This window comes from Phoca vitulina, unplaced genomic scaffold (assembly GCF_004348235.1).
Source record: "Phoca vitulina isolate PV1807 unplaced genomic scaffold, GSC_HSeal_1.0 scaffold18, whole genome shotgun sequence".
In the NCBI taxonomy this organism is placed as follows: domain Eukaryota; kingdom Metazoa; phylum Chordata; class Mammalia; order Carnivora; family Phocidae; genus Phoca; species Phoca vitulina.
The window spans coordinates 34473012-34494191 of NW_022589721.1; the positions used below are offsets into that span (position 1 = coordinate 34473012).

The 21180-nt window shown below is 55.5% G+C and overlaps 1 protein-coding gene across 1 annotated transcript; it reads right to left on the bottom strand.

Moving 5' to 3' along the window:
- Positions 1 to 14744: 14744 nt before the first annotated feature.
- On the bottom strand, positions 14745 to 20073 carry CCDC166 (coiled-coil domain containing 166). The gene is made up of 3 exons (XM_032416115.1): positions 19642 to 20073; positions 19053 to 19568; positions 14745 to 14771 (listed from the first exon to the last, which is right to left on the bottom strand). The coding sequence occupies exons 1-3, from the start codon at positions 20071 to 20073 to the stop codon at positions 14745 to 14747; spliced, it is 975 nt and encodes a 324-aa protein (XP_032272006.1).
- Between the last annotated feature and the right edge of the window lie 1107 nt (positions 20074 to 21180).

Here is a 21180-nt window from a genome sequence, read left to right on the forward strand (position 1 = left end):
GTCCCGGGTCATCCCTTCCCCGCTGCGGTCGGGGCGCCGGGTGTCCCAGGTCATCCCGTCCCCGCTGCGGTCGGGGCACCGGGTGTCCCGGCTCCAGCGCACAGGGGACGCCCAGTTCAAGGGGCTGTGTGAGGGTGTCGCGGTGTCACGGGGATGACCGGGGACGATCGTTAGCTTCGGACGGGCTCAGGGTCGCGCCCACAAACACTGTAACTGGGCTCTGTGCACATTTTCCTGTGTTTGTAGGCCATCCTGTATCTTTTGGTGAAGTGTTCAAATATTTTCCTCATTTTAAGCTTTCTTGTTCTTCTTGTTATTGATTTATAGCACTTCTAGTTCTGGATAGGAGTTTTTCCTAAGAAATGTGTATTGAGAATATTTTCTCCTGGTCTGTGTGTGGCTTGCTTTTTCATTGAATTGTCTTTTGATAAGCAGAAAATTTTAATTTTGATAAAGCCCAATGTGAAATTTTTTTTTCTTTTAATCTGAGTGTCTTGAGGTCCCAGGAAAGAAATCTTTGCTTGCCCCAAGGTTATGCAGATTCTCTGCTGTTTTCTTCTGGAAGTTTTATAGTTTCAGCCTTCACATTTACTTCCGTGATCCATCTTAAATTAATTTTGGGTATGGGGTGAGGTAGTGGTGTTAAGGTTAATATCTTCCCCTATTGTCCTGGCACTCTAAAAAAACAAAACAACCCTTTCTTTTGCCCTTTGAATTGCACTGGTGCGGTTGCCACAAGACATTTAACTCTCTGTGTGTTTGTGCACTCCGCTGTCTCTTCAAAGCACGTGCCTGTGTACCCCACGTCTCAATTACTGGAGCTCGACATTTGTCCTAGAACCAAGTAGTGTAAGTCTTCCCACTTTGTTTTTCAAGATTGGTTATTTGAGGTCCTTTGCATTTCCGTATAAATTTTATAATCCGCCTGTACGTTTCTATAAAAAAGCCTGCCGTGATTTTGCTTGGAGTGGTGTTGAATTTCTAAATCAGTTAGGGACAATTGAAAGCTTAAGACCCATAAACATGGGATGCCACTCAGTTTATTTCTGTCTTCAAGTTTGCTTAGCATTGTCTGTAGTTTGAAGAGTAGAGGATTGCACATCTCTCGTTGGCTGTATTGCAGCCTTTGTTTTTCTCCCACAGCTCCAAGCAGTTAACTAACTTGCGATGCTGTGTGTCTGGACATAGTGTCAGATCCCCCTGATTGAGGGCTTAGTCCTACAAGTATGCCCTCCTCCAACTTCAGACACCAATCTCAAGTATGGGTTGCCACCTGTGCTTCTGATGGAGTTGACTATAGATCAAAGGTTACCAGGACCCCTTCCTCGGGTTCAATTAATTTGCTCACAGAACTCAGGAAAACATTTCACTTCCTAGATTACCAGTTTCCTATAAAAGGATGCTGCTCAGGAACAGCCAGATGGAAGAGATGCACAGGTCTCCCACATGTTCTGAGTACTCCACTCTCCCCAAATCTCCAGGTGTTCACCAACCTGGAAGCTTTCTAAACCTGTTCCTTTCTGGTGTTTGTGGAGGTTCATTATATAGGCATGATTGATAAGATCATTGGCCTTTGGTGATTGATTGGGACCTCCAGGCCCTCTCCCCTCCTGCAGGGGGGTGGGGTGGGGGATGAAAAGTCCCAACCCTCTAGTTGCCCCTGTCCTGTGGTTCAAAGGGCCTTTTCCAGTCACTTCATTAGAAGCCCGGAAAGGACTCCCTTGGACAGAAGATACTCCAGTCGTTCAGGAAGTGCCATGGGTTTGAGCTTTGTGCCAGGAACTGGGGATTTCTTTTTTTTTTTTTTAATTTTATTATGTTATGTTGGTCACCATACAATACATCATTAGTTTTTGATGTGGTGATCCACGATCTATTGTTTTCGTATAACACCCAGTGCTCCATGCAGTACGTGCCCTCCTTAATACCCATTACCGGGCTAACCCATCCCTCCTCCCCCCTCCCCTCTAAAACCCTGTTTGTCTCTCAGAGTCCATAGTCTCTCATGGTTCATCTCTCCCTCCAATTCCCCCCCCCCCATTTTTCCCTTCCTTCTCCTAATGTCCTCCATGCTATTCCTTATGAGGAACTGGGGATTTCTTATACCACACTAAGTATTTGACTTTTTGTTGTTGTTACTTTTAAATTTTTTATTTCATTTTCCCAGTATTCATTGCTATTAGAAATGTAATGGATTTTTATATTCTTTGACCTCACTTAATTCACTCATTAGCTCTAGTTTTTATTTGAAGAGATCATAGGATTTTCCTAGAAACACAGGTCATCCTTGGATAATAACAGTTTTACTTCTTTCTCTGTCATCTTGAGGGCTGGATTTTTCTTACTTTCTTGCACTGGCTCGGACCTTCAATAGAAGCTGAGGGGAAGCTATGAGGCTGCAAAGGGCAGCCTTCCTTATTCTGGATCTGAGAGGGACGGTGTTCAGTATTTGTTAAACATGATAGTAGCTGCAGGTTTGTCCGCTTGAGGAGGCTCTCTTGTGTTCCTTGTTTGCTGAGAGTTTTTATCAGAATCGGATGCTGAATTTTAACAAACGCCTTTTCTGCATCTGTTGAGGTAATCATATGGTTTGATTGGGTTTTCTCGTTCATTCTGTGTTTTTAAGGCGGGGAGGGGCAGAGGGAGAGAGAGAATCTTAAGCAGGCTCAGTGCGGAGCCGACGCCAGGCTTGGTCTCACGACCCTGAGATCATGACCCGAGCCAAAATCAAGAGTCTGACACCTAACCGACTGAGCCCCCAGGCGCCGCTCCTTCATCTGTTAATGTGGTGGATTACGTTGCTTCCTTTTCAAGTGACAGGAAAAGTTGGGGAAGACGTTTTGATTACAGGTGATGCCCTGCTCCTGAAAACATAAAGAAAATCTCCAATTGAAGAACATATTCAGGAAAACGTTTAACACCCACTGAGTGTCAAAAGGAAAACGGAATGAACGTTTGTCAGAACTTGCAGACGGAGGAGGGTGGGACGAGTGAAGCAGATGTGAGTAGAGAGAGCGCTGAACGCGTGAACGTCGCTGGACGAAGGCGTCGTACCGGGAGGTGGTCGTGTCCTCCTCCGGCGCCCTCCAGCCCTGGAGTCACTAACTCTGGCAAACCGAGGTCAAACCTACGTTGCGTTCTTGGGGTCAACTCCATTTGGTCACAACACAGAGTTCTTTGTATAAGTTGCTGTGTCAGGCTTCCTGATGTTTTGTTAAGAATATGTGTGTCTGGGGCTCCTGGGGGCGCAGACAGGCCTCCAACTCTTGATTTCGCCTCAGGTCACGATCTCAGGGCCATGAGTTCGAGCCCTGCTCAGGCTCCGTGCTCAGCGGGGAGTCTACTTGACCTTCTCTCCCTCTGACCCTCCCCCCAACCCTGCTCGTGCTCTCTCTCTCTCTCTCAAATAAATAAATCTTTAAAAAAATAGTATCTGTGCTTATGAGAGAGATCGGCCCGCGATTTTCTTGTCCTTTCGTGTCGTTATCAGGTTTTGGCGTCCCGGCTTCGCTGGCCTTCAGGAGGCCGGCTGGACGGTATTTGCCCGTCCTCTGCTCTCTTAGAGGCTTCGGAGGCCGGTGCTGCTCTTTCTTAAGGGTTTGGTAGAGTTCACCCGGGAGTCAGCGGGGGCTGCTACTTTCTCCGGGGGAAGTCTGTTTCTTTCTCTTTTCTTATTTTCATAATGTGCTTTGAAGGGAATTTATCCATTGCACCCAGTGGCTGAACTTGGTGGACCTTCCCTCCGCATGGTTCTTTATGATTCCGTTGGTGTGTGTGGGATCTGGAGTGAGGCCTCGTTCTTTCATCCCCGTACGGGGAACTAGGCACCTTCCGCCAGCTGGTTTGTCCTTTCTTGGGGTGTCTTGGGGACTGGCCTCCCCTGTATCTTGGGGCTCCTGCTTTGCCTGGGAAAGACACAGGAGCCCCCGGCGGCAGGAGGGACGTGGCGACTCTGAGGAGGGCGGCTCTGAACAGAGCTGGGGGCAGAAGCTGGGGCTGAGCAGACCCTGGCTGCACAGTGTAGGGGAGGTTGCAGCTTAGTCCCCCAACCCGGTGAAGAATAGCGAGGCTCTATAGGAAGAGTAATGAGGAAGGAGGGGCTGCACCATCGTGGTTCTGGGGGAAGGCTGCATCGTGTGCTTATCTGTGGGGAAGTGCGTGAGGACATCTCCGCGGTGCAGTGCCATGGGTGTGGGCTGTCCTGGTCCCATGTCCTGGGGAGGAACCCAGGCTGCCTCAGTGGGCTTTTAGCCCCAAATTATCCAGGCACGTGGTTGCAGCAGAGCTGTTGGCTTTCAGCCCTCAATGGCTGGTGTCAGCCATCATTTGGTGTCCAACTATGGGTTTCTGGAATGTCTGAGTCCTTGCACATGGGAGGTAAAACTCAGTAGCGCCCAGCTTTCCCGTTTTTTTACAGTGATGCCGGTCCCTCCCCACCCTCAAATTCACCTTCCATTCTGGAGCAGACCCTGCAAAAGCACTCGTGTAACGGGTTTTTCCCAACTCCCCCTTGGTCCACTGAGCAGGTGCAGCTCTGGGGTCAGGAGGGGGCCTCTGGACTGCAGCCTCACTCACTTTCATCGTCTCCCCAGATCAGCTGCTTCTCTGCACCTGCCTTTCCCCAGAGGGCCCCCCCCCCACACCATCTCCCCATAGATGTGCCCCAGGTGAGCCCCCAGCGCCCAGCCCCTCCATGGGGAGGGGCTCCTGATGGTGGCTTAGGAGATCAGCAGCTGCCTGCTCACTGGTTCTCATTTATGGAGTTGGGGGAATGTGATCCATTTACATTAAGGTAGGTGGGGGCGTCCGACTCTTGATTTCAGCTCAGGTCATGATCTCAGGGTCCTGGGATCAAGCCCTGCATCAGTCTCCGTGCTCAGCATGGAATCTGCTTGAGGATTTCTCTCTCTCTCTCTGCCCCTCCCCCTGTTCGCTCGCTCTCTGTAAAATAAGTAAGTAAATCTTTTTTTTTTTTTTTTTAAGATTTTTTTATTTATTTCACAGAGAGAGAGATAGCCAGAGAGGGAACACAAGCAGGGGGAGTGGGAGAAGGAGAAGCAGGCTTCCCGCGGAGCAGGGGGCCCAATGCGGGGCTTGATCCCAGGACTCTGGGATCATGACCTGAGCCGAAGGCAGACACTTAATGACTGAGCCACCCAGGCACCCTTAAGTAAGTAAATCTTAAAAAAAAAAAAAAGAAGACCGTGGTAGGTGTCCTAGAGAATGGCCCTCCTAGGTGCTAGGTTGGCAAGAGTGGCCATAACTCAGTCCTGCAGGGATGTTTTATGTGTTTTTCTCCCACTCTGGGGATTAGAAATCCCACATCAGGTCCCTGCCTTGTTGGGCTCTGGTGGGAACCCACTTCCGGGCTCATCGACAGCCACCTGGGGGAGAGGAAGCGAGGGAGTCAGCTCTGGGGTGTCTCCTCTTACAAGGACACTAATCCTATGGGATCAGGGCCCCACCTTCCAATACAGCCATCCCGGGGCTCAGGGATCCACATATGAATTTGCGGGGACCCAAACAGTCTGTAACAGGTGCCTTCCCTGGAACCTAAGCTGCAGGCCTCTTGAGGGTTTTCCTCCTTGGAGACCATCCCCCTTCTTTTCTTCCAGCCTGAACATATGAGTTTTAGCATCTTCATTTCCCACTGTCCTGCAGCCTCACAAATGGCCACGTCTGATGTCCTGCTCCTGGTGGGGAGCTGTCTGTATTGCAGGACCCAGTGACCTTCGAGGAGGGGTCCACACAGTTCCCAGGGGAGCAGTGGCAGTGTCTGGACCCTGGCCAGCAGGCCCTCTCCTGGGACATGTTGCTGGACAATTTCGGGAGCTCGGCTGCGCTGAGGAAGGGCTGTGCCATCGGCCTCCAGAGCCTGTCGGGTGCCTGGCTGGCCCTGGGGCCTCGAGGCTAGGCTCAGGGGCTGGAAACACAAGTTCTTGTCGGTGTGCCGTAAAGGGGCCATCCTGGCTGACTCTGGCCAAGGGCATTTCTCCATGCTCCTCTGGAGGCAGCCCCATCTTCCTCCTTTGAGTTCCTGGAAACTTCTGGGGTCTTTCTCACCAACAGGTCATGTGGGGAGAGCCCATCTTGCTTGACTTGCTGCCCCAATTCTCTTCTCCATTTCTAGCATTTCTGCTTTGGGGTGACTTCTCTGGAGGAACCCCCACGGGCTGGCCTGAGCCCTGGCACCCTCACTCTGTCTGTACCTTTTCTCTCCTTTGAGAAGGATTCTGTGGCCCCAGACCAGACCTCGCCTCTCCTGGAACAGAGAGATGAGCCGTGGATTGAGGAGCGTGAGGGACCCGAGTTTCGGGAACCCCAGAGGAGTTGCTGCCCAGGTGAGCCCTCTGGGGGAGCCTGACACACCGCATCCCCTGATGGCGTTTTGCTCTCCCACTGGAACGGGGTGGGGGGGAGCTGCTTTGTAATCTGGACTGTAGGACCCACGGGGCGCAGAGGCAGGCCACGTTCCTGCACCGAGCGCTTCTCTGGGGAGCACCAAGCACGTGGGGCCGTGTGAGGCGGGACAGGCGGCAGGTGCAGCGCAGAGTCCGGGTGGGGTCTGTGGGGCCGGCGCTGTCCTGTGGAGACTCCAGGCGTAGGTACTCGCAGGACGAGGCCAGGAGGCTGACACGCCTGCTGCAGGGTCTCCACGTGTGGCCTCGGCAGGTGCTTTATTCCGTGTGCCCGTTTGCTCTTTGGTAAAATTGAGGTGATGATGGTGCCTCCCTCCGTTAGGTGAGGTGGTGGCCGCACGCCGGTTTTGCTTTCAGATCCTTTCACAAGTGCGATGAAACGGAGTGTGAGTGAGCCGGGGAGATACCGGACGGCGAGGGGCCCCAGGCGGAGAGCGTGTCGGGCACCTGGTCGGAAGGACGCTTACGGCCTGGACGGCGAGGGGCCCAGAACCCCCCGGGGCTGCGTGGCCTCCGGGCTCCTGTGCCAGCCGCCGGGCAGGGCCTTGCTGCTGGGACGCTCCAGCCGACTGCGCTGTCTGGGGGCCCGCCTGCTGCTGCCCTCGAGCTCACCGAGTATCAGGGACCGGCGGGGGATGCCACACTTTATTTTCACTTTTCTGCCATTTAGAGTTTGCTCCTTGGTCCCTCCTGAGCCACTTGCTTGGGTGAGTCCCTCATTCGACTGACCTGAGCTGATGGGACAGACTTTCTTCTGGGAGCTTCTCTCCTGTTTGCTCGCCACTCTGCCTGCCCCCAGCTCTGCGGTATCTGTGCCCCTTCACCGAGGAGACACGGTCATCGGCCAACGTCAACTCACGTGGAAAGCCGAGGAGCTGGCTTTGGGAAGAGCTTTGCTCCGAACCGGGTGACCGTGCGGTTTCCTGGCATGGCGGCCGGACGGCGCAGGGAGGGCGGGCCGTGCTGCGGGCACTGGCCGGCCTCAGAGCCTCGGGGACGTCCCGCTGAGGGGCAGACGTTTATCTGTGACACAGGTCACACTCGGCTTCTTGCTCACCAGACGGTTCCCACAGGAGCCACGTCCCTCACAGGCTTTGGATGGGGCCAGGCCTCTGGTGGGTCTCCAACCTTCCGCGGCACCAGGGAAAGCACACGAGTGAGAAGCCCTTCAGCTGCGAGGTGTGAGGACAGGCTTCGGCCAGCACCGCGCGGTCCACCCTGAACGCAGGCCGGACCCGTGGCGGCTGTGGGAAAGCCTTCGGGCAGAGGCAGAACCTCCCCCAGCATCAGCTGGGGTGCAGCGGGGAGTGGCCCTGCAGGGGCGCCCAGTGTGGCCGGGCCTTCCGGTGACCCAAGGGCAGCAGCATCAGCACACACTGCTCCTGACCCGGAGGTCCTGCGAGTGTGGCCACTGCAGGAAGGCTTCCCGCCTGGGCTTCTCGCGGCAGCAGAGGGGAGGGGTCCCAACGCCCCATGTGTCCCGTCCCTGGCCAGGCACTGCGGTTGCCCCTGACAGCCTGGAGGGAGGAAGCCTGCCAGGTCCTCGAGTGGCAGGAAAACCCGGCAGCCCCCCGGCCCCCTGAGCGGCCTCACTGGAGGAGGCAGGCTGTGGGCCTGGCGCCCCTGCCCACCCCTTCCTGCCCCTGTCTCTCCACCACGCTCCCCGTTAGGTCTGGGTCTTCCAACTTGCGCCCCGTGTCCGGCCCGTGGCCCCCAGAAGCGGGGGCCCTCCTGTGGCCGGGACCTTTGTCATTTGCGAGCACTTCAGAGGATCGGAAAGTCGCCTTCATTAGCCGGAACTCACGACCAGAGTTGTGCTCCACAAATCCTCCGCATGCGGACAAAGCATCCCGTGCGGTGCGGGCCCGGGGCCAGCGTGTCCCCAGGGCTGTGGGCTCCCTGTTCTGACTCAACCTCTCCAACCACCGGTCGTGCATCTTGCCTTTGTTTGTTTACAGTCATGAACACAGGCAATTGGGACCGTGTGTGTCCCGGTGTCATGTGGCCAGACTCCAGCAGATGGCCAGACAGGCCTGCGTGGGGTGTGCACCGTCCTTGTGCTTCACCCCCAGCCCTTTGCTGTCAGGAGCACAGCTGAGCCCACGCCCAGCTCAGAGTCTGCTTGAGACCCTCTCCCACTGCCCCCACCGTGCCCACAGGCTCGCTCACAAGCTTGAGGGCTCCCACAAGGCTAGACGGCACACTGGATTAAGTATTAATCAAGAGTAAGTAAATTAATTAAGATTAAGTAAATCTTAAATAAATAAATAAATAAAATTCTAATAAAAAGAAGGAAGATGGGGATGCCTGGGTGTCTTAGTTGTCGAGCGTCTACCTTCGGCTCAGGTCATGATCCCAGGGTCCTGAGATCGAGCCCCGCATTGGGCTCCCTGCTCGGCAGGGAGTCTGTTTCTCCCTCTACTCTTCCCTCCCCTGCTTGTGCTCTCTCTCTCTCTAATAAATGAAATCTTAAAAAAAGAAAAAAGAGGAAATGCAATTGATTGGGGCACCTGGGTGGCTCAATCATTAAGCATCTGCCTTCGGCTCAGGTCATGATCCCAGGGTCCTGGGATCGAGCCCCACATTGGGCTCGCTGCTCAGCAGGAAGCCTGCTTCTCCCTCTCCCACTCCCCCTGCTTGTGTCCCCTCTCTTGCTGTCTGTCTCTGTCAAATAAATAAATAAATAAAAATCTTAAAAAAAGAAAGACAAAATGATATTGGCAGAATGAGTTGTTGAAGCTAGTGTTTGAAATTTTTTCTCTTTTTTCTGATTTTACTGGATATGTGTATTTGAAGTTCGTTAGTATGCACCGAAGATGGTTGAGAACAGCCGCTGGGTCTTTAAGTTACGAGCTCCGTCATTCTGCTCAGCCCACCGTAACAGATCACCGCAGGCTGGGCGGCCTACGAAACAGATGGATTTCTCACAGCTCTGGGGGCTGGACGTCTGAGACCGGGGTGCCGGCAGGGTCGAGTTCTGGCGAGGACCCACGTCCTGGACTGCAGACGGCCCCCTTCTCGCTGTGTTCTCACCTGGTGGGGGGAGCCCTGGTGTCTGATCTTATCAGGGCACAAACCCCATCGCGGGGGCCCCACCCTCATGACCTCATCTGAACCTAATCACCTCCCAACGGCCCCACCTCCAAATACATCACATTGGGGCTTCAACATAGGAATTGGGGGGACACAACTCGGTTCACGGCAGGAGCTTCTCTGGGTCGGTCCCGGCCCACAGACCAGCTGGAGAAGGGCGTTGCTCCACCAGGCAGGCCGGGCGTGGCTCCCAAGGCCCCCAGAATAAATGGAAATCTGCCCAGTGGAGGATTTGAGTGTCTTTTATCCCTAGAATCCAAACGTTCCCAGCAGCATTTGTATTTTCGCCCAGTTCCGAGCAGTCGGGCGGGGAAGCGGTGGTTTGTTCCCGCCCTTGTGCGGGGCTGCGAGGCCTTCAGAGGGCATTTGAGTGCAGGTGCTAACGGCCTGTTTCGGATCCGTGGGCAAGGAGTGCGGAGGATAACGCTCATAAAGCTCAAGCTCCGTCCTGCAGAAACCAGCTGGCCACGTGTCCGGGTCACCTGTTTCTGGCTTTTCATCTTTCACTTCATGATGCGATTGTGTGGGATTAAAGAGGAACAGCACAGAATTGAGCAACTCTTGTGTCTGATGACACTGACGGGTCCGAGTGGGCCGCGCCGGCGCCGGGTGGCGGTGGGACGGGGGTGCGCCAGGCCCCCCGCTGCCCTGGCTCCCCGCGCCCGCTGGCTCGGCCGCGGCGGTGGGCCGAGTCCCCTCTGAAGTTGTCTGTGCTCAGCTTTGTGGGCACGTGACGGGTGAGGGCCCCCGAGTGACAGGAGGCGGCTGCTCCTGGGCGGGGATCACCGAAGGCGCCCGCGCAAGGGCACCGCGAGGTCTGCGTCTCCGCGCTGCTGTCACTGAAGCCAGCGTGGAGATGGAGAGACGCGTGGAAACGCAGGACACGCTAGGGCTCCCGCAAGGCTAGGCGGCACACTGGACGCGTCCCCTCGTCCTCCCTCCTGAGGCCTCCCCGGCCCCTCCCTCGTTCCCCCGGAGAATCCTTAGGTCCAGGAACTCGGCTGCGCTGCTTAGTAAGGAGCCTCGATGGCCGGCACCAGCGCTAGGGACGCCGCCGCGAGGACAGGACGAAGTGGCTGGCAGCGCCGACCAGATTCCTGTGGCGACCGCCCACGTCCTGCCTGTTCCTGGAAGACCCCCCAGCCACGTGCCCCGGGCGGGTCTGCGGTTCCGACGGCGGCGGCCGGGGCAGCCTCCTTTGCCTGTTCCTCTTGGCCCGCAAACTGTGCTCCTGGCGTATTTCGGCTCCGGAGCGCGGAGGTCAGTTTTCGAGAACATCCGCACGTCCCCGGGGGGCAGAGTGACCCGTGAGAGGAAGGATCAGCCTTCTCAGGGCCGGCGAGCCTGGCCAGCAGCGCCCCGCCCCCCCATCGTGCTGCCTCGTTTATCTGCATTTATCTGGGGCACAGGACGCAAGTCCCCTTTGGGACAGAATAGGTCTGCCGCTGGGGGCTGACGGGGGAGTCCTGCCTGTGACCTGGCCTTCCACCCCTCTCCCCAGGTGACACTCAGCGCTTCCTGCGGGTTGGCCTGGGCCCCCTGTGCCACGTGGAGCTCACTCCTCACTCCTCCCGTGCCTGCCATCCTGTCTTTGGCCTTCTCGGTAGCCCGGACCTCCCATTTGGGTCCTAGAAAGCCCAGGAGGTGCGCTGTTGCCACTTCATCCTTGTCCTTTGTGACCCTCGGAAGTCCCGTCACCGGGAGGCCCTGTGGTCTGACTGTGGGATGAGAAGCTGCGGACTCTCAGCCCAGGGGAGGGGCGCTGAGCTTCTGGTTCCCCTGACCAATCACTCAGGCGACTTTTGTCTCGAAAAGGGAGCCAAGTGCATGTTGTTTTAGTGAAATTTATTCCACGTACAGTTCAACATAAGCCTCACTGAATTCAGCAGCTCTCTGTGGGAAACAGAGCAGGACGTCAGAGATCCTGTCCTGCGGCCCCACCCCCAGGGATATTCTGTTACTGCTGCAGTGTGTCCCCGAGCACTTGTCGCATGCCTCGTAAGTAAGCATGTGATTTTGGTTTGTTTGCCTCACGCTAGTGGAACCCCCATGTCCTTCCACACGCGTTTGGCTAGTCTGGCGTGGACCCTCCTTGTCCCCATCCTTTCAACAGCGTCATGGGCTTCGTAATACGGGTCCTGCCGAAGGACACTTCTGTGCCGACCCTGCGGCCCTGTGTGCAGGTGGGTCCGGTCAGTTTCCTGGGGCGTCTGTGACAAACTACCCCACACCGGGCGGCTGAAAACATGAGAGATCTGTCGTCTGGGTTCTGCAGCTGGAAGCCTGAGGCGCAGGCAGGGCCGGGCTGCCCCTGAAGCCCGTAGGGGAGGGTCCTTCCTGGGCCTCCCCGCTTCCGATGGTGCGGGTGAAACCTGGTGCGCCCTGGCTTACAGACGCGGCGGCTCGGCCTCCGTCTCTGCCTCCGTCGTCAGGGTGTTCCTGCGTCTGTCCTCACGTGGCCATCTTCTTAGAAGGACACCGCTCCTATTGGACGAGGGCCCACCCTGCCCCTGTGTGACTGCCGCAGCCCTGCTTCCAGGTAAGTTCACGTTCAGAAGCTAGGACCTGAACATGTCTTTTTGGGGACACAAGTCAATCCACAACACACAACAGAACAGGGTCCTAGACGACGGCTGAGTCAAAGTACACCTGCTTTAGATGGAGGAGAAGCAGCCAGCGCAGCGGGCCCCGCAGGCTCTCTGGCCACCAGTGACGCCTGCCCCCGCCCCCGGGACTCTTCTGCTCTAGCCCCGGCCGCCTGCGCCCCCCTGAGGCCTGGGCGGTGCAGGGGCTTCCAGATGGCCATCACCCCTGGCGTTTCTCCAGGTCACGCACCTGCTTATCCTGGTGTGTTGTTGGCCCTTTTCTTTACAGCTCATTATAAAGAGTTATCCTTCCTCTATGCTATTAGTTTATTTTATTTGAAATCTGAACAGGGTCATTGGCTCCTTTTTGGGAGGGGATAGAGCATCCCCACTCTCTGGGCTGGCCTCAAAGTCCAGGGCAAGGGCTCCAGGCAGTGATGGGAAAAACCCTATGGCACCCACCGGGCAAGCAGTGGTGACTTGGGGCCACAGAGCAGTGGGCAGGTGTTGAGGGGACAGAGGATGATAGTTGTCACAATCTGAGGGAGGCCTGGACTGGAGGTGCCCACTTGGGTCCATCCCCCTGCAGGTGTCCCCCAGGCTGGGTGTCCCATATGGCCCAGCCTCAGGGGCCTGAGGGGTCGCACTCTCCTCCATCCTCATAATGGTTTCAGGGCAGCAGCTGCACAGGGCAGACCAGGGCTGAGTTTTAGCAGCTTATTTAGACAAGAGAAGCCAGAAAGCTGCACAAGGAAAAAGGAGCACCAGAACTAGCCCAGCAGGACTTTTTTTTTTTTTTTTAAGATTTTATTTATTTAATTGACAGAGAGAGGCACAGCGAGAGAGGGAACACAAGCAGGGGGAGTGGGAGAGGGAGAAGCAGGCTTCCCACTGAGCAGGGAGCCCGATGTGGGGCTCGATCCCAGGACCCCTGAGACCATGACCTGAGCCGAAGGCAGACACTTAACAACTGAGCGACCCAGGCGCCCGCCCAGCAGGATTTTTAAAGTAAACATTATTGAAGCACAACATACATACAGATATGTCTCAAATGGTGGGTATGCACATAGATGAGTTTTCACAAACAAAGTAATAATGTCTAATTTGTGGGTAATCTTGTTATCAATAGTTTCTAGACCAGGAAGGTATGATGGAAATTTAAAGCATTCTGAGGGTTAGAAGGATGTAAATGTATTATCTTCATGAATTATGAACTTAAATGTGCATGTTTCTATTTCTCAAGTGACCATTAAAAGAGAAGAGCATGATTCCCATACAAGTAGAGGAAAACAAATGAAACATGAAAAGAGAAAGAAAACACAGAAAGTATAAAATAAACTGATAAAAAAAACTTACTACTGGGGGCGCCTGGGTGGCTCAGTGGGTTAAGCATCTGCCTTCAGCTCAGGTCATGATCCCAGGGTCCTGGGATCGAGCCCCACATCGGGCTACCTGCTCAGCGGGGAGTCTGCTTCTCCCTCTGCCTGCCCCTCCCCCTGCTTGTGAGCAGGCGCTCTCTCTCTGTTAAATAAATAAAATCTTTTTTATTTATTTTTTTTATTTTTTATTTTTTTTATTTTTTTTAAAGATTTTATTTATTTATTTGACAGAGAGAGAGATAGCGAGAGCAGGAACGCAAGCAGGGGGAGTGGGAGAGGGAGAAGCAGGCTTCCCGCAGAGCAGGGAGCCCGATGTGGGACTCGATCCCAGGACCCTGGGATCATGACCTGAGCCGAAGGCAGACGCTTAACGACTGAGCCACCCAGGCGCCCTAAAATCTTTTTTTTTTAAAGATTTTATTTATTTATTTGACAGAGAGAGAGAGAGAGAACAAATAGGCAGAGAGGCAGGCAGAGGGAGAGGGAGAAGCAGGCTCCCCACTGAGCAGGGAGCCCTACACAGGGCTTGATCCCAGGACCCTGGGATCATGACCTGAGCCGAAGACAGCCGCTTAACCAGCTGAGCCACCCAGGTGCCCCAAATAAATAAAATCTTAAAAAAAAAAATACTGCTACTAATAGTGCAAATCAACTAATACAAAATAACTACAGTCTGTAGTTAAAAGACAAAGACTGTTGGACTGTATTTTTTTTAACATTTTAAAAAATTTTTTAGGAGAGGGTGACAGAGAGTGCATAAGTGGGGGGGAGGGGAAGGGGCAGAGGCAGAGAGAGAGAGGCAGGCTCCACTGAGCAGGGAACCTGACACAGGACTCGATCCCAGGACCCCAGAATCATGACCTGAGCCAAAGGCAGACGCTTAACCAACTGAACCACCCAGGTGCCCTTGTTGGACTGTATTTAAAGCAATAAGAACCACTTATGCTGCTTCTAGGGACACATCTGAAATATAAAATTGACACCCATGGAAAGGAGTGTGCAAGACAAACCAAAAGAGAGCTGGAGCAGCCACATTAATAATAGACTGTGGGCAGAGGTGTAAAGAAGAACACAGCAGACTGATAAAATGTTCAATTTACGGGGAAGAGCTAGGCTTCCCTGTACTATAGGAAGAGTTCTAAACTTGTAGGCAATTAATAATCGCTTCAAAATACATAAAGTAAAAATGACAGAACTACAAGGAGAAATTGACAAATGCCTAGTCTGAGTGATGTCTCTCAGGGAGCTATTTCATGGGAATCAGTGGGCTAGAGGGTCTTGAGGACAGGGGGTGTCTGGGCAGAAGAGAGATTGGAGTATCAGTTGCTAGACGAGTACCTGGGAAGAGGAAGTGTGGGGCATGCTACTGCTTATTAGCTTCATAAGTACCAAGGAACTTTATCCTGATTTAACACTTCAAATTAGAATAGGGGTTTGAACAAGGTCTACATGTTGCATTTAGTGGAAATGTATCTTAAATCTGTTAATCCATAACAATTTCCCTTTCCTCTTTTTAAAAAATTCTTTCCCATTTATTTTTTGGGAAAAAACAGTCATTTGCCCTATTAAGAGGATTTGAATGACTACATCCCTACTATATCTTGTAATATGTTCCTCTTCCCCTGTGTTTTCTATACACTGGTAGTTACATTCAGAAACTTGATTAGATCAGTTTTGTTTCTCATCAAGAATGCTCTGTCGGCGGCACTCTGCAAGATTCTATTGCTTCACACCAGGAGGCACTTAATACCTCTTGGTAAAGTTAAGGTCACTCATGGGTTCTGAGGGTCAGCTGAATCCTCCATTATGTTCATCAATCTCCCACCTATAGGCTTTCACTACCATTAAGACATTGCCAATTATTTCTTCTGCATTTATTAGATGGAATTCTATACATAACTTTCTTTCACCAATCTGTTTATCCTGAAATACAGTTCATAGGGGAAAGTCAGAATGGATGTGATTCTTCATTTACCAATTTTTAATTTTTTTAAGATTTTATTTATTTATCAGAGAGAGAGACAGAGGCAGGCAGAGGGAGAAGCAGGCTCAAGGAGCCCGATGTGAGACTCGATCCCAGGACCGTGGGATCATGACCTGAGCTGAAGGCAGACGCTTAACCAACTGAGCCACCCAGGCGTCCCTTCATTTACCAATTTTTAGAATAATGGATTGCTATAGCAGCAACCTTCATGATGACTAATGGAGTGGGTTTTTATAATATTTTAAACTTATGCATTTTATATATTTGGTATGTTTCTATTCAGGACAGCCATTATTCTTTTTGATGCTGAAATTGTTGACTTTTTGGCCATTCAGAGCCCTTCACTTTTGTCACACTATCCCTCTGGTAGGTCTCTTCCTGGGAGCGACCTTGCTTTCTGGCACAAGATATCCTGAACTCATTTTGTATTATTTCCTTCCCCAAATTTCAAAGGAGCCCTACTTCCTTTTATTTTATTTATTTATTTATTTTTTTAAAAGATTTTATTTATTTATTTGAGAGAGAGAGAATGAGAGACAGAGGGCATGAGAGGGAGGAGGGTCAGAGGGAGAAGCAGACTCCCTGCCGAGCAGGGAGCCCGATGTGGGACTCGATCCCGGGACTCCAGGATCATGACCTGAGCCGAAGGCAGTCGCTTAACCAACTGAGCCACCCAGGCACCCCCTACTTCCTTTTAAAGAGAAATGGTGAGGGGCACCTGGGTGGCTCAGATGGTTAAGCGTCTGCCTTCGGCTCAGGTCATGATCCCAGGGTCATCGGGCTCCCTGCTTGGCTGGGAGCCTGCTTCTCCCTCTCCCTCTACTGTTCCTCCTGCTTGTGCTCTCACTCTGTCAAATAAATAAATAAAATCTTTAAAAAAATAAATAAATAAAGAGAAATGGTGAACTCTCCCAAGAGTGTTTGTGTTTACTGCTGGGAGGGGCCTAGGAGCACTGTCCACCCAGGACCAGAACATTTCAACTAAAGTTTCACGGTGGGGGGTGGTCGCCAAAGCATACAGAACCCCAAATACAGCTAGGTAAGGAGGACAGGGCTTCTGCCCACTTCCCCTGGGTGGTTCACCCTCATTGTGCACTGCCCTTGATGACTAAAAGTTCCATTTTATTTTGGTTTTTTTAAAAAAATATATTTTATTTATTTGACAGAGACACAGCAAGAGAGGGAACGCAAGCAGGGGGAGTGGGAGAGGGAGAAGCAGCCTTCCCGCGGAGCAGGGAGCCCGATGCGGGGCTCGACCCCAGGACCCTGGGATCCTGATCTGAGCCGAAGGCAGACGCTTAACGACTGAGCCACCCAGGCGCCCCTAAAAGCTCCGTTTTAAACCTGTGATCTGAACTCCTGTCTCCACCCGGCCCAGGTCCAGTCCTGGTTCCACCCGTCCCGACCATCCCAAGGGCCCCTCCACGGGGGCTGTGAAAATTAGTAAAAGGTGACCTCGTTTAGAATGGGGCCGAGCGGAGCTGGGAGGCCACCAGGGGGAGCTCTCACTGCCCGACTCTCCCTTGCGGACCCAGTTGGGACCTTGCCAGTCACTACAGCTTTAGAGCCCCACCGGGAGGAGGAACGGTTTCCTCCCCCCCCCCACCAACAGCTCAGCCAATGAGAAGCCACTACCCTCCCAGCTCGGTCCTGGCCAATAGGCTTTTTGTTTACAACAGCCCCTCCCAACGCCCCCTTTCCTCCATAAGAGTGTTCCGCTCTTTGGTTCCGGGCACTGTTGTGCCCTAACTTGCTCGTCTTGGGATTGCAATTCTCTGCTGTTCCTGAACAAACTTACCTCTGCTGGTAAAATAGCTGGCAGTTTTGTTTTAAGGTTAACAGGGCCATCAGGATCTGCTGCTTGGACCCCTGGTCCGTGCGCCACGGTGGGGGGCTGCCCTGCCTTGTCCCCAAGGCTCCACCAACTCTGCACCCTGCTGCTGGAAGCGCGCCAGCCACTCTAGCCGTGAGCACCTCCTGTTTGGGCCTCTCCGACGCCGGCCCCCAACGTGCAGCCAAAGACCCAGAATTTTTAAGAACCTTCCCTCTGTGCTCAGGATGAAGTCCCCAGCCCTTGGGCCAGTATTGAGGGTATGCTAGGGCATGGCCTCCCCCAAGAGCTGCTGGACCTCCCACAACCACAACCGTGGGACACCTCACTGGCCAGCCTATGCTCATTGGGACTGAGAGCTAAATGCAGTGTATGGCCCTGGCAGAGCGGGGACGACCGACATTGTCAGGGGAGCTGTGGCTTAGCTAATACTGTTTTCTCTGTACTGAATTTCCGGATTTGGATCATCGTACTGGGGTAAGGTAGGAGAACATCCTTGTGCTCAGGAACACTAAAGGATTTTTAAATCATTTAAGTGAAGAGGCATGATGTCTTGAACCTGATCTCAAGTGGTTCAGGAAGAAATGCAGACACAGACACAGGGACAGAATGCAAACTGCCGGGGAATCTTGATAAACGGAGTTCTCTGTACTTAGCAACTTTTCTCTAAGTTGGAAATTATATTAAAAAATACCCCCAAATGGGGCGCCTGGGTGGCTCAGTCGTTAAGTGTCTGCCTTCAGCTCAGGTCATGATCTCAGGGTCCTGGGGGGGTCGAGCCCGGTATTGGGCTCCCTGCTCCGCGGGAAGCCTGCTTCTCCCTCTCCCACTCCCCCTGCTCTCGCTATCTCTGTTCCTGCTCTCCCCCTCTCTCTCTAATAAATAAATAAAATCTTTAAAAAGCATTACCCCCAAATCCCCAAGAGGTTAAACACAAAACCTCCCATGGCCCTTGGTGGCAGCGGTACTGGGAGCAAAGCCCCACTGCCCCCCCCCAGTGGCCCTCCTCATCACGGCCCACCCCACGCTGGCCCTCCCCGCTACAACACGGGGTTGCCCAGCTCCCCTGGCCAGCTGGACCCCTGTCCTGCTCTGGCACCATCTGTCCATGCGGGCGGTGTCCGTCTCCGTCAGTCCTGGTGCGAGGATACTGGTGTGGCCCACGTCCTCTGCCCTTGCGGAGCAGCTGGGGCAGAAGGACACACAGGGCGAGGGGCGCATCAGGCTACTTTGCAGTTTGGAAACGAAGCCAGAATGAGTGGTCCCGGTACCTCCAGGAATGCTGGGGCAGGAAAGCGGGCCATGCCAGAGCCAGGTGGGCCGGTCACACCTTTATTAACACCACGGGCCCTCACCTCCCCGCGCCCCCCGCCCCCCACTCCGTCGAGTCCGGCTCTCCTCGAGGCAGCTTCCGCTGCGGCGTCAGTGTTCACGGTCTCCTTCGACTGGGGGACGGGAAGAGCTTGATCCCAGGACAGACTTAGCAGAGGGACTGGTGTTCTGTGAGGCCCCGGGTAATGAGAACCGCGAGACCTGGGAGCCCGGGCGGGACGGGGTCAAGGACGGAGCCCGGGAGCCCCGGTGGGGCGGGGTCAAGGACGGAGCCCGGGAGCCCCGGTGGGGCGGGGTCAAGGACGGAGCCCGGGAGCCCGGGCGGGACGGGGTCAAGGACGCGACCCGGGAGCCCGCGGGCGGTAAGTGCTGGGATGGAACCCGTGAACCCGCCTTCGGAGGGGCCTGTGATGGGATCCTGGAGCCCACATGCGATGGCAGCAACGACCCGGAGCCCGCGCGCGACGGGGCCCGGGGAGCCACGCGCGATGGGGCTGTGGAGGGGGCGAAGGACCCGAGACGTGGGGCGGGCGGCGGCGGCTGCCACAGCGGCGGGCCGTCGGGGCCCCGGCGCAGCCAGCCATGCACACGCGCCAGGTCCCGCGTGTCCTCGTGCTCGCGCCGCAGCTGTTCACGCTGCTCCAGCAGCCGGCGCCGCGTGTCATGCAGCAGCTGAGCCCAGCGAAGGAGCCGCAGGAGCTCCTGCCGCAGGCGCCCGTTGTCAGCCTTGATGGCCTGCGTGTGCACGATGAGCGCGCGCGCCGCCTCCCGCTCCGCGCGTCGCGCCAGGGACTGCACACGCTGACGCGCCTCGCGCTCGAAGGCCGCCTTGTCCTCCAGGAAGCGCCTCTTCACGCGGTGCAGCAGCTGCGTGTGCTCCACGCGCATGTGCAGCAGCTCGCGCTCCAGCGCCCGGATGCGGGCCAACTGCTCCAGCTGCAGCTCCTGCGGCGGGGGCGCGGGTGAGCGCGGGGCGCGGCGCGCCCCCACCCCGCCCGCCGGGCACGCGCTCACTAGCCTTGTAGGGCTGCAGCTCCTGCACCTGCCGCGCCATCCGCGCCGCGCGCGCCTCCATCTCCAGCAGCTGCGTGCGCACTCCGTCCTCGCGCCCGCGGTACAGCTCGGCCAGCTCGGCCCGCCGCCAGCGGATCTGCGCCAGGTCCACGCGGTTCTGCTCGTCCAGGCGGACGACGGCTTGGGCGCAGCGCTGCGCGCGCGCGCTCACGTAGCTGGCGTAGAGCCGGTTCTCCTCGCGCAAGCGCACCGCCTCGCGGTCCAGGAGGGCGTTCTCCCGCAGCACCCGCTCCACGCGCGCCTCGCAGGCGGCCAGCTGCTCCGAGAGCAGCTCGTACTCGCGCTGCAGGTACTGCCCGCGCTCCGACAGCGGCGGCTCGGCGCCGTCTCCCGCCCGGCGCCCCGCGCTGGGCCCGCGCTTCTTCTTGGGCGCCATGGGCTGGGTCTCGGGCGCCGGCACTGCCCCCAGCCCGCTCCTCCAGCCCAGCCCTTCCCTTCCCCCGGCCCGAATATTCTAGCGGGGTGGGACGCGTCCCCGGGCCAAGAGGTTGGGGGGGCAGAATCAGGGGTGTGCGGGGCAGGCAGGGGGCAGGGTATCGTCTCCAACCTTTACTCTTGGGCTCTTTCCGGACCTCGGCCGTCCGTCGGGGCGTGCCCCCCTTCAGTCACGTCGGCGTTCGGCCTGCGCGGTCTCCGTGGAGACAGAACTCGGGCGCCCTCCCCACTGCCCCCCGTCGTCCCGGCAACGGCCGACTCCGCTCCCGGCATTTCCCTCCAGTCCCTCGCCCCGCAGTCGGTGCGTGACGGCCTGCGTGTGCGCCCTGCAGAGGCGACCCCGGACCGGCAGGATTCGGGCCTCCGGAGGGGGACGCTGCTCCCGAATCTGACGGAGCCAGCGGCGATCGGAGCAGCCCCCACGCTCCACGTGCCGGACTTGGGCGCTTCGCCGTCTGTCCCCGAGGGGACTCCCCCCGCACCGCGTCGTCTGCCCCATGTGGGGAGAGGGTTCCCCAAGTTCCTGGCCTCCAGCCGTGAGCAAGCCCCGCGCCCGTGCTGTGAAACTTTTCGGCTCTCTGGGGGTCCTGGTTTTCCTCGAAGCGCTTCGTGACACTTGACACTCCTGGGGGCCCCCCCGAGGGAGTTAGGGCTACTGGGAAGATCGTGTCCATTCGGACGCCATCGGCTGTCCGCTGTTTCTGTCTTTGGAATTTCCTCTGTGGGGTTCCTAAGCCCACACGTGCGCACCTCTTCAACTCATCCCACTGACCTGCGCTTGGTCAGCTTCCCTTCCTAGCTGGCCGGGATGGCTGGAGAGGAGGGGATCCACCCGGGGTTTTGCTGTTGCCCTTTTTGCTGTGACATTGTGGAGAGCAACACCATAAACCCTTCATTTAATTCCGTCTCGGCTGGGGTGTGAGCGGTGCTAACATCACCTCGCAGGCCTGGCCTCCCGCTCTGGTAGTTGCCCCCCGAAGGAGGTGCCTCTCTATCCCCTCTGACCTGCAACTTAAATCCACACCAGTTTTGGTCCTGTCATCATATA